Here is a 12,761-nt window from a genome sequence, read left to right as displayed (position 1 = left end):
TGTAAATCAGGATGAACTTTCCTGAGGTCAATGCAATTTTACGAGTGTGAAACTTATGTGAGAAGAGAATTAGGCCTTTAGCAGAATAAGCGTTGTTCTTCTGTGTATCTAACACTACCACACCACTCTTGACAACCTATTAGGTACTGCCTTGCAAAGCCATCACATACATTGTCATCACATGAGAACATACATCTGCTATCCACAGTAACTGAACAATAAAATATTAAGGGCCAGATCCTCCACTGGTGTAAACCAGCAGAGCTACACTGACTTACATCATATTACACAGATGTAAATTTAGTGCAGAATGTGGCCTTCAGCATCTAAGCTCTTACTCAGAATCTAGTTAGGAGGATAATGGGCACCTGCTATTCTAAAGAAATTATCTTTATACTATTCTAGATGAGTAAGAAATAAAATAATATTACCTTACATTATATTTCAGTAGCTTTCAAACAGAAGAATGAGAGCAGAAGCTGCATTACATATCTGATCTACCTACCTACCTATATGGGCCAAATTCACACTGGTGGCAGAAAAAGGCACTAGTTATACTCCCCTGTACCAGGAAGGCTGATTGTGCTTCAAGGAGACTTTTACTCTTATTTTATATCAGCTTGTGCCCTCCTCTATAGATAAATTCATACTCTACTCCAGATGCAGCTGTACGTGTTTCAATTCACTCCAGATGCAGATGTATTTCACTGTTGGGAACAACTGGATAGATGAGGAGAGTTTCACTCTTGTTGTGTGCCATCTTTTGTCCTCCCCCACACTAAACTGGCCTCTACTTACCAGCTGTATTATATAGCCAGTTTTGTTTTTATTCTGATATACTGCAGTTTAGAGGGAAAGTATATATAATCACAAGACATCTAGCCATATCCAGAAAACATTACACTGCCATAATTCACATGATACAAATAGGGATGCTTTGTTAAATGAAACACATCAAAGAGAGAACAAAAAAAAAGAATAGTAAAAGCTAATCAAAACTTCAGAAGATAAGGGCTTTCAAAAACAAAAAGCAAGTCCATATCAGCCAAATCAGCCCAGGCAGTTGTTCTTCCTTATGATCATGAGAAAATGGGGTGGTCTTTGAAACATATATCTCCAAGTTATGTACTTGCAACAATAGAGAATATGCATACAGGATTACCCCAATACACATTTGTCCCCATAATCTACAAAATGAGTTACTTAATATACAGGGAATATAAAAAAAATAATTAATGGATATGGGCTGGAAAACTAGTATTTCTGGATGGGAAGTGGAAAAATGAACACATGCAAGGGGAATTTAGGCAGCTACAATGCAATTATCTGAGTTGAAATTTGGCCAGGACATGAAATCTATAGAAAAACTAGTAAGATTGCTGGTTTTAATTTTATTGAAATTGCAAGTTGCGCAATGGTTTAGTGGAGTTCCTTTGTTTTCTTTTTTCTAATAGATCAGAATAGAGCTGGAATACGATAGTTAAAACATAACAGGAGTAAACGCAACATTGTTCATCTGCAATATTATATATAACTTAAACAGAAGCAAATAATAAATATTCAGTTACTTTACTTTTAATACTAACAGTGATTAAATAAAGAGCAAAGCATATGCACACAATCCCAATGTAAGATTTTGTCTAAAGTTTTCATGTCTTTCTTTTAAGCAAAGAAATTAGAGATGGAAAAATCCCAGGAGATTATCTGACAATGCAAAATATTCTCAGCTGCTTTGCCTAGCCTGTTTTAAAGTATTCAGATGATGAATGACTCATTACTTTTCAGAAAAATAAGATCGGAACATCAACATTTCTCACTGAATACTAAATTGAACTATATTATACTTCTCTCCAATAATCTCCAATTATCCAAGTTAATTGGGGCACCGAACTTGGAAGCCATTATCAATACTAAAAGAATCAGTTCAGAAGAAACTAAGTTACATGGAAACAATTTCAATAACAAAAAAATTGTTTTATAACTCATTAATTATTGTTTTATAAATCATAAATCCTTTGCACTTATTCAGCAAATTCTACACTTTTGAGTGGGCAAGGATGCAGCTGATCTACATTGACCTGGCTACTGCTGGCTGAATTGTTATAACTATCAATGATTAATAACAATGTTTCTTTCATGAAAATACCGCAAAGCAAATTATTTCGCTCTCTTCTGCGACACTGCTGCCTCCTGGTAGAAAGAGGAAACAACCTGTTAATCCAGACTGGTGAGTGAAGATGCATTAATTTTAGCGACAAAAAACACTTATGGCAATTTAAAAAAAAATTCTTCTGATAGTTTTGTTAACTTCCATTGGCTGCAGGGCATTCTCACTGAACACTTACCATGGTAAGCACTATGTTTTACACACTGCAAACCTTTAAAGAAAATTGGTCAAAATGGCTAAATCTTCTGCTACAGCATGGGCACAAAAATGCACCTACATATTGGGGCTGTACTGGCGGAATCCTACAACCTGCAGTCTCAATGGAATACAAACACATCTGTCCATACACCACCTAATTTACTAATGCTGAGAGCTACTAGGGTTTCTTATGCCTACATCAGAGTGAGCTCTCCTAAACCTACAGGTTAATGATTCAGGAAAAGAGAGACCTGTCCACTGCCTTTTGACTTTCCAGTGAACCTTGACAACACCATGGCAGGCACCTTTCAAATGCTTCCCATCTCTGCCAGCAAACAGACTGCAAAGGGAGAGGGACACAGATGCAGATTCCAGCAGGTAGTTGAAATAAATTCTGCATAGTATACACAGTGAGGGTTCTCTCGTTCTGGGGTCGGTATGCCTAACATTGCTTCCCAGAAGCCAGACTCTTTTCTAGCCTATATTCCCATATCGTAGAAACTTGCCTATGTCGGCAATGCCGAATTTTGCCTCCCAGTGCACAAAGGGGAGTAAATATCAGAGTTCGGGAGATATGTTTGTTACAGACACAACTTCGTCCCTTTATCTCCTTTGCACAGGAGCAAAGAACTTGGCTCATTAAAAGAAAATCAGCATAATTTGTGATTCATCTCATTTGTCACTTTTACTGCCTATCAGGCTAAGACTGAATTCCCGTCTGCTCAAGTTTAACCAATATATTTGTATAAGATTTTCAAAGTGCTTTCTGTAAGCTAGATCCCATATTTTTTTCTCTTTAGCTGCGTTCTGCATTCTCTGTTGAGTAAAAGAGGGTGGTACAGAATATGTGCACAAAGCCATTGAAGTAGATAGGGAAAAATTACAGAACGTCAAAGCATCCTGGCAGTCACAAACCGCTCTAGCTTAACAGTAGACATCTGAACACTTGGGTTCAGGAGTCATGCTCTGAATCAGCTGCAGTCCCGCGAGCCTCAGATGGTTCTGCAGCAGCCCTGGTCCCTATGTGAAAGGAATAAATTTCCATAATTCATCTGGATGGTGTAGTAAGGAGTGAAATGTCGGAGAACTAATTTAAATCTTCTCTTGTTTAAAAATAATATTCAAATTGCCATCAGCATCCTTCTATATAGCGGTGGCACTAGGCATAAGTAGACTAAGCAATTGCTTAGGGCCCCAAGAAGCTAAAGGGGGCCATGATTTAGCATTACCCCCAAATGCTGTTCATCTTATTTAACATGGACTTTTTAACAAGCGGATTACTATGTGTGGTGTTGAGAATTTTTTGGTCTGTGGAGATACCTTTCATCCACCCCCTAAAAATATGTTAAGGGGGACCTTACTGCTCAGGGCCCCCAAAAGGCAAGCATCACCTCTGTTTCTATAGACAGTGTAAGAAGCTGATTATTTCTTCACAGTTCTGGAGAATTATGTCATTTTACGATTCACTGTCTGTGTGTAACCTGATTTTGAACAGTAGCATGATGTAGAGCCGACGTGAGAACTAATGTGTTAGAAATTTTAAGAAGTGTGGCTTTCTCTGCATCTAGCTCTACCTGCTACCAGTTTGCAGACTGCAGTGAGCATTTAGTTATCCATACAAGACCCCATTCATCCTCTGAAAAAGAGAACTGCTTGAAGAATAAATTGGTCAGTTCTTTGTAATTGCAGGTAATTCCTGTGCCTCATATGCATACTGGTGATAGTGAAGTGAAAATCATTCTGACAGGCACACTCACAGGTAGACTAGCTCCCTTCATGAAACTTGTATTAAAGGTGAAAGCAATTAACCGGTGTGGATTTCTCTAGCAAGCTGAAGCCTCATTTCATGCTTGAACTGGTGATCACCAATGATCCTGTGCTTGTTCGTCATTTTAATTAACTTCAACGCCTTGGGTTTTCCCCTCAGCTTTTAGTAGATGAACCTAATACTTCAAAAATTTGATTAAGTCTCCATGCCACTTAGAACTGAGGTACTAATTAAACTCAATCTTCCAACTCTTATTGGATGATCTCTCCTAGTGGAGTACAAGTATTTCATACAGTCATCTGGATAAACTTTCAATTAAAGCCTAAGAACCTCAAAATGTCATTGTATAAACTTGTTCCAAGTTTTTTTTTAATTTTTGTGCTCTATAGTATATTGATACAAACATACATTTTATTGTGGAAATATAATTTCAGCAGAAAATTGTAACTTGAAAATTAACAGCAGCTGGCCAAACTTTTGATTGAAAGGGGTATGAAGTTAGGTAGTGTTCATATGCTCTCAACCAATCCTTATCATAAGTACCCATCAGATTTATTTAAAACGGATTAACTCTAAAGATAGACATAGATTTCCTCCCCGCTCACATGCTGTTCTGCATCTGCTTCTCCCCTGGTACACTCCCACTCACAGCCTCATTTCCATTGCTCCTTCTTGGTCTCCTATGTGCAACTGTCTCTCTCCCCTGGACATACTTTCTAGCAGCTGTGTTCTCTCCCACACAGAGTGTCTCTCTTGATACTATGAAAGAGCAAGCCAACCATGTTAGGCATAAATGCTGCTACATTGAAAATTAAAAGCTATTTTCTATTTTTTAAAAGCAATTTTGATATTCCCAATTTAGGTTTTTTAATGTATCTAAATAAAAAGTTAACATTTAAACCAAGAGCAACGAATGGAAAGTAGTCTCAATAGTTTTCAATATTAATACATTTAATGCATACATTTACCTATAAATATTACATAAATATAGAGATATCTAACAAACACACTGTTTTAAGAGGCTGTAATTCACAGTCAATATGTCACTCTCATTAACCACACGGGTCAGACTTTGTGAAGTTAGTACATCACAGAAATGATTTCTAATTTAATTAAAATCTTTGAACTTTTCAGATATACCCCTAGTTCATATATTATTTACATGAACACTTCATATACATGCTCCCTTTTTTATTTTTACACTTTATGGGCTTGATTTTGGATCAAAAGTCAAGCCCACTGACTTCCAAAATTACATCTCTTCAGTTTGACTTGGAGTTTGGTTGTTTCAGTCCTGTTCCCAGTGGAGAGGCACCCACATCACAAAATTCGCCACTACAACTAGCCCCTAGTTGGAAGTCTCAGCAGAGAGGCCAATGACTGAATAAGCATGAAGACTGAACTACTTTGGTCCTCGAAGCAATTCCTTACAGATCACGGTTGAAGCATATGGGTTGGAAACTTGCACTGTCCCTGTCCTGGCTATAATATGCCTCTCCTGTGAAAAAAAGGAAGCCTTCGGTCCCCAGGATTTTTGACCATTCACCAGTACAACAGGCACACAGAAAAATACAGTATCTGCTTTCTAAGCATTAAGAAGCAAAGTGAGCTACCATTCTAGAAAGAAACAGAACACATGTGTGTGCTGTCAGACATATTACACTAAAAGAGAGTACGTTACTCTACATAAAACTTTATTTTATGTGTGCCAGGTATGGAAGCCTGAGCTTTCCCTTTGCTCATTCATCCACAAGCAAAGCACATGTTATATAGATTTTCATGACCCCCAGGACAGTGACTAAGCATTTTAGGCCAATACAGACAAGCAAGGCTCAAAGGTTTTTCAACTGCTTTTCTCACTGTGATATAATTTTTGTGTAAAATCCCATCACACATACAGTTGATTTGCAGGTGGGAAGATGACTGCTGAGCATAATGCTGTTCCACACCAGTCACCTGAAGGTCTGAAGATGAAAGCTGTCCGCTTCTTAACCCAGCCCCTCACTTGGAGATGGAGTTCACCACCTTTTGATACTCCCAGCTCCCCTAGGCTCTAGAAACATAAACCCCTCATGTTTCTACACTGCAGTCCCATATTCAGCATCCATCCTTCCTTCTCTTGTAGATTTTTAATTCCTTAGCAACCCTGACCGATTTTTACTGAAATTTCTCTGCTATAGGTTAACCAAAGGAGAAAAAAATTAAACCTTGCCCTGTTTATATGAGGTTTCAAATAGAAAGTGGATTAACTTGCAATACAGTTTCAAACTCTTACCGTGCTCCACAGGTTCAGACATACAGAGCCTGCCCGGGGTCTCATTTTCACTTGGTTCTTTATGTCCTATGGATATGTAGTCCAGTGCAGTGACTGGCTGAGACTGAATCAGATGCTTTGAAGTCTGCTCATCAGATTCCTTATTTGAAGCAGCATTAATAAATATAATCAGTTAGAAACCTCAGCATGACCACAGTGTAACAGATACTCTGATCTATACAACTGCTGGGTACTTGTAATGAGCAATCACTTTTTTAAAAAGGACTTTTTAATCATTTTTAAAAAACGGATCACCAGCAATTGTTATTTCTTAAAGTCAGATTAAACATCACTATTTCACTATAGACAGTGGGAAACAGAAACATATTGGCATACCAGAGAGAAGCTATTAAATGCTAAACAAAAAGGTATAATTTCTAGGATGCGCGGATTGACTTTTTCAAACTATCTTTGCTGCATATGTGATGAGCTGCAGAGCTGGTGCTAAACTGACTTATTTTCTCATGCAGATAGCTTCAGGCCAAATAAAAGCTTGCATGGGGAGACACTCTAAGACTTCCTTCTTACTAAAGGCTGGATGGAAAATTCAAAGTAATCTTCTTAACTAACTAAATAAAAGGAAGCGGCAGCCCTACCAAAGTATGGTATTTTAGAGATTACAGTCTTAACACTATCTTGAAAATGAATTTATTTTGAACTATGACTTCAAGTGTGGGGGAAGCAGAAGCAGGCAGTAGAGTCCAAAATTTCAGTGCATATGTTTGGTTTTAAGAATTAGTTTAGGAAAAGGAAATGATGCCATGGGACTGATAAAGACATCCGTTGAAGTGCACCTGAGTTACTGAAGGAACTTTTTCTCAATACAGAACCAAGTTCGACTGAGTTTTCTAGATTTCTATGCACAACCCAAACTACGTATCTGGGGGCAGGATTTGGTCCACAATATTGTAGAAGTGTGAGAAACTGAAACTGTAGTTTGAGTGTATGTCTGAAATATCCTAAGGGTGAGTTCATACTTACATGAAGCACATCTATACTCAATTGCTGAAAGTTACGGGACCTCAGTTCTTGCATTCTTTTGAGGTTTTCTTGATATTTTTCTTCAGCCAGTTGTCTATAAATAAAGAGTACATTTATTCAATTTTATGTATCACAAATACCATGCAGGAGTTTCTACAAGGTACTACTGCTTATTACACATAAATAAATAAATGGAAAAGTACATTCTATCAGCCAGTGCTCAGGTGTGCACAAAGGGCCTCTATTTATCCAGCGGGTCTTGTGTGGATGCATCTAGCAGAGAGTTTAGTCCTTAGTTACAGAATTTATAAAATTTATCTTGCCTGCTTTGTATAAGAGTCATGAGGTACCAAATTGTTGGTTCTATACGTGAACCTGGTCAACTCAGAAGAACTTAAATACTGTTGCCTTGATTCCACCAAGTGCTCCAGGGAAATTTTCATCCCAAGGAAAGAGAGGCAGTGTTTTCATATTCAGACAATTGTGCCAGATATTCCCCATAGGAGACTGTACAGTAACTCCTCACTTAACGTTGTAGTTATGTTGCTGAAAAATGCGACTTTAAGCGAAACGATGTTAAGCGAATCCAATTTCCCCATAAGAATTAATGTAAATAGGGGGGTTAGGTTCCAGGGAAATTTTTTTCACCATACAAAAGACTATATTTTATATATATAAATACACACAGTATAAATTTTAAACAAACAATTTAATACTGATACACAGGATGATGATTGTGAAGCTTGGCTGAGGTGGAGGAGTCAGAAGGTGGGATATTTCCCTTACTGCTAAATGATGAACTAGCAATTGGCTGAGCCCTCAAGGGTTAACTCTCTCACTCTACAAGGCAGCAGGAATGGAGGGAGATATGTGCATTCCTCTTTAAATACACTGCCTTGTTAATTAGATCCGTTTGCTGAGACCGTAGCTGCTGCAAGCTCCCTCCGTCCTGAGCCCTGGCATGTCCCCCCTGCTCTATGGAAGATTGGGTAAGGAGGTGCAGGGGGGAAGGGGACACCCTGACATTAGCCCCCCTCTTCCTTCCCTCCCTCCCGCACAGCAAGCAGGAGTCGCGGGGAGCAGCTCCAAGGCAGAGGGCAGGAGCAGCACATGGCAGTGGGGGAAGGGACACAGCTGAACTGCAGGAATCTGCTGCACAGGGAACTTAGGGGAGCGGGGAGCTGATGGGGGGCTGCCGGTCCACCTTGGTTCCAAGCCCCACCAGCAAGCTGCAACGGGCTGTTCTTCCTGCAAGCAGTAGACAAAGCAGGCGGCTGCCAAACAACGTTAGAAGGGAGCATTGCACAACTTTAAACGAGCATGTTCCCTAATTGATCAGCAACGTAACAACAAAACAACGTTAACCGGGACGACTTTAAGTGAGGAGTTACTGTATTAGGCATATGCTAACTTGGCAAATCCTCTGGGCTCCATGGCTATGCTCTCTTCTCACTCACTTTTGGAACTGCACTAGCTGACTGCAAGTAGCCCACTTGAAATGGAATTGTATCTTTGTAATACCTCTACTTTCTCTCCCTGGTGCATTAGTACTACAGTATGCTCAGATATCCCAGAGTTGAATCTAGGCCAGTGTTTTAATTTCATGATTATGAATGGGTTTTGAAGATGACTATCCTCTTTATGCTACTAAAGAGATAAAATAAATGTATCTGCTGAAACATGAATTAAAAAACTGCCATTCTATACTGTTTCCTAATCCCAATCTACAAAATACTCAGGGGCTTCTGTAATCTATTATTTATGATTTTTTCTATACATTTGCAAATTGGCCTCTCAGTTAAGAATATTATCAAAGATTTTAAGCAACAGCCACAAGTCGTAGCAGAGATGGTGAAATTCCAATAGCTGTTAGACAGTGATTGTGTTTCCAGGGAGAACAATTTCTACTGGTATGAGAATTCCTGTCCATATAACAGCATCATCATCTCCAATCCCAATTGTAATTTTAACCCCTCCCTTACACTAATTTTGATGTATGTCAAATAGGCAGAACAAATGCTGATTCATGATTTTTTTCAAATTGGGATTTAATACCTCAGCTATTTTACTTGTTTGTAGTCTTTGTTGTAATCGGATGTCATTACTAAATTAAGATGCATGCTTGCTTTGGCATGACTAGACTAAGATGCTGATCCCAATGGTCATAAACAATTAACCACTCCATTGTACAATTTATAAATAACAAAATAAACTAGACTGAACTTTCAGAGACTGTTTTGAAGAGGATATTAACCTTGAATTTAAGGAGGTGGTGCATCTATGATTTTTTTTTCACCTCAAATAAAAAGAGTTGCAAATTTTTTACTGGTAAAAAAATCGAGATCAGCAACATAATAAATTCTTTCTTATTTTATAGTGGAGCCTTCGCATTCAAACATCACTTCAAGGTCCTCCTCACGTTCCTCTCATGAAAAGTATTCACTGTATTTCAAAGATTCTCTCTTATGACTCATCATGGTCTTAGAAAAAACTCTCTACTTAGAGTTTTTATACCATGCCCATCACCATTGTATCTGCTCACTTAATAAGGCCATTACCTAACATCTTTTCTTTTAGGACTATTAATTTTCTGCCCCTCTATGCAAATCCCAGCAGCCAAAATGACTGACAGTGTCCTCCAAACCTGGACTGTCAGTCAAAGCCAGGTGGCTGCCTTGTCAGAGTAGTGGCCTCAACAATTCATTTAAAAAAACTCCACCTTTTACATAAATGAATCCGAAAATTACTTACTCATTTACTTAGTAAAACAGGCGGTGTCTGAAGTAGAGTTTTGGGCTAATGCTCTGACTTTTCCCCCCGCTTCAGCAATTATTCTTATCTAACTAATGTAAAATCACCATTCACCCACCAGTAGCTGAAGAACCTGCATAGTGTCTATATGTCAACTGTTTTCATTCTTGCTTTCCTGGCAAATTGCACAGGTGAAGGAATGCATGGTGAAAACACAGTGTTAGTTATACATCTTACTTAAGCTTCTTTGCTTTCTCATCTGCAACATTTAACTTCCGCAGCCTCATTCGCTCTCGTGGGGTCATTTTCTGCACCTCAGACAGTTCCCGCAGAGTTTGCAAATGGATTTTTTTCTGCCTAAAAATAAAAGAATGCAAGCCTCTATTTATATAAAAATGTAAACAGCAATATTTAAATTACATCATTGTGATGCTGAGAGATGTTGACATTCTGAGTGTAATAATGAGGAAAGCATAGGTAATGTAATGGACTAAACAGAGATTTGCTTACTTACAGTAGTGTTATATCAGACTTATTTTCATTATAAAAGTATGGAAAATGCAGACCTATAAACCCAGAGCATTTTGCATGAACCATTTTAAATATTTCATAAGAGGATAGACCAGGGGTCGGCAACGTTTGGCATGCAGCTCGCCAGGGTAAGCACCCTGGCGGGCCAGGCCAATTTATTTACTTGCTGACGTGGCAGGTTTGGCCGATCGTGGCCCCCATTGGCCGCGGTTCGCTGTCCCGGGTCAATGGGGGCAGCACATCCCTCGCCCGCGCCGCTTCTCGCCACCCCCATTGGCCCGGACGGCGAACCACGGCCAGTGGGGGCCGCGATCAGCCGAACCTGCCATGTCAGCAGATAAATAAACTGGCCCGGCCCGCCAGGGTGCTTACCCTGGCGAGCCACGTGCCAAACGTTGCCGACTCCTGGGATAGACAAAGTGAAATTCTCAGTACTTTATTCATACAATAATAAATATGGAAGCATACCTACAAAAATTATAGTCTCGTCTCATTCAAGATATCACAAGCAGAAATTCTGCCTTTCAGTTTAAAATTAAAGCAACTGATAACAATACCAACCAGATTTTTTTTAATAATCAATTTTAAACCAGTATAAAAGAAGAAAATGTTAATGCTCCTTTAATGAGGTTTTATAATAATCATTTACTTCCTTGTAAATGCTGTCTGCTGTTATTCACTTCCTGGTCCCACAGAATAGTAGTGGTTTTTTCATGGCTCAAATGGTTTTCATAGATCTCCCCTGAAAGCTAAGCATGAATTACTAACTCACCTATTCCAGATCTCAACTGTAGCCATAAACACAAGAGACCAATACATGTCCTATGCTTGAAAAAACTGTACAGATCCCAGACTATTTTACAGCCTACAGTGATTATAAAAATGCAACTGCAGTCATACATTATGACTTCCATGTAAACCAAAAGTTTAGAGTATTGGAATTTATGGTGTGCAATATTCATTTCAAATTGTTACTCTTACTCTCAAGATTCAAGATTTAGCTTCTAAGTCATCATCTACTTTGATCATCTAAGAGCCTAATTTTATGTCCCAATAAATCACATAGTTCCCCATGGCCTATTATCTTGGGAAACATCAGAATGTTTACAATGCAGGTAGAGATATTTTCACCATATTTCTCAAATGTTGTCTATGGAGGAAAATATTAGAAGAATCTCATGGTATTGGGAAACATGACACAGAAGACAAAGACAAGAAGATTTCAGTTATTAAGCAATTCGGAACAAATCCTTCAAGAATGAATAATTTAGACATATTTCTTATGCATTATAACAGAGCTGGGATTCATAATACAAAAACCTCTGGGATAACAAAGCCATTTTTCTTCCAAGTTGAAAGCGAATTTGTAGAGCTTTATGTTTATTTAAATATTTAAATTTATGACTTGGGTAGAACTGCAGTAAACTATTATGGACTTTTATTAGAAAAAATAAAGCTAGGCTGGGCTTGATATATAAAAAATTCATGGAAAGAAAAAAAAAAATGTAGAATGACAAAGTGGCAGGGAAGGATGTATATTGAGCAGCTCCTGGCAAGGACTTCCAAAACTGAAATACAGCTTCAAGTTTATAGCCATTTAGGATTATACAGCCTTCAAGTTTAAATTGTTGTCCTTTGACTTTTTGAATGACAACACTTTCCAGAGTTTTTTTTAATCTGTCTCTTTGGCATTTTGCTTAACAATTGCAATACAGATTTTTAATGATCTCATGCAAATTTTATTTAAAACCTTTATATATTATTGTAATTAGATTCAGACATATTATTTTCATACATATTCTGAAGACTTAACCCAACTGACTCAGAATATAGCATATTTCTGGGAGGGTTTATATTTAATGATAAGGGTTATTTAAAAACAAAAAACAGTTGCCTTTGATTTGAAAAGCTTAAGGATAAATTTTTAAACTCTGCCAAAAATAGATGATCTGCACTGTGCTGCATTTTATGGGAACTCTGGGCCTCTGAAAATAGAGATCACCACTGCCAAGAGAAACTGAATTTTCATATAGAACAAACATAAATGCAAG

At 38.2% G+C, this 12,761-nt stretch overlaps 1 protein-coding gene across 5 annotated transcripts in view; it reads right to left on the bottom strand.

Annotated features, from left to right (window-relative positions):
* NEK11 (NIMA related kinase 11) overlaps nucleotides 1–12,761 on the bottom strand; it is a 182,890-nt gene that overhangs the window by 74,367 nt on the left and 95,762 nt on the right. For 4 of the 5 annotated variants that reach the window (XM_034760915.1, XM_034760913.1, XM_034760914.1 and 1 more), the window contains 3 exons: nucleotides 10,417–10,536; nucleotides 7,429–7,522; nucleotides 6,409–6,547 (listed from right to left, as the gene is read on the bottom strand). In XM_034760915.1, the coding sequence (XP_034616806.1) occupies nucleotides 6,409–6,547; nucleotides 7,429–7,522; nucleotides 10,417–10,536 (353 nt within the window). Of the gene's footprint in view, nucleotides 1–4,701; nucleotides 4,893–6,408; nucleotides 6,548–7,428; nucleotides 7,523–10,416; nucleotides 10,537–12,761 lie in introns of those variants that run through there. The other variant, XM_034760917.1, reaches the window with a different exon arrangement.

The sequence above is a fragment of the Trachemys scripta genome, chromosome 2 (genome assembly GCF_013100865.1).
Source record: "Trachemys scripta elegans isolate TJP31775 chromosome 2, CAS_Tse_1.0, whole genome shotgun sequence".
NCBI lineage: Eukaryota > Metazoa > Chordata > Testudines > Emydidae > Trachemys > Trachemys scripta.
This window is presented reverse-complemented; position numbering and strand designations above follow the sequence as displayed.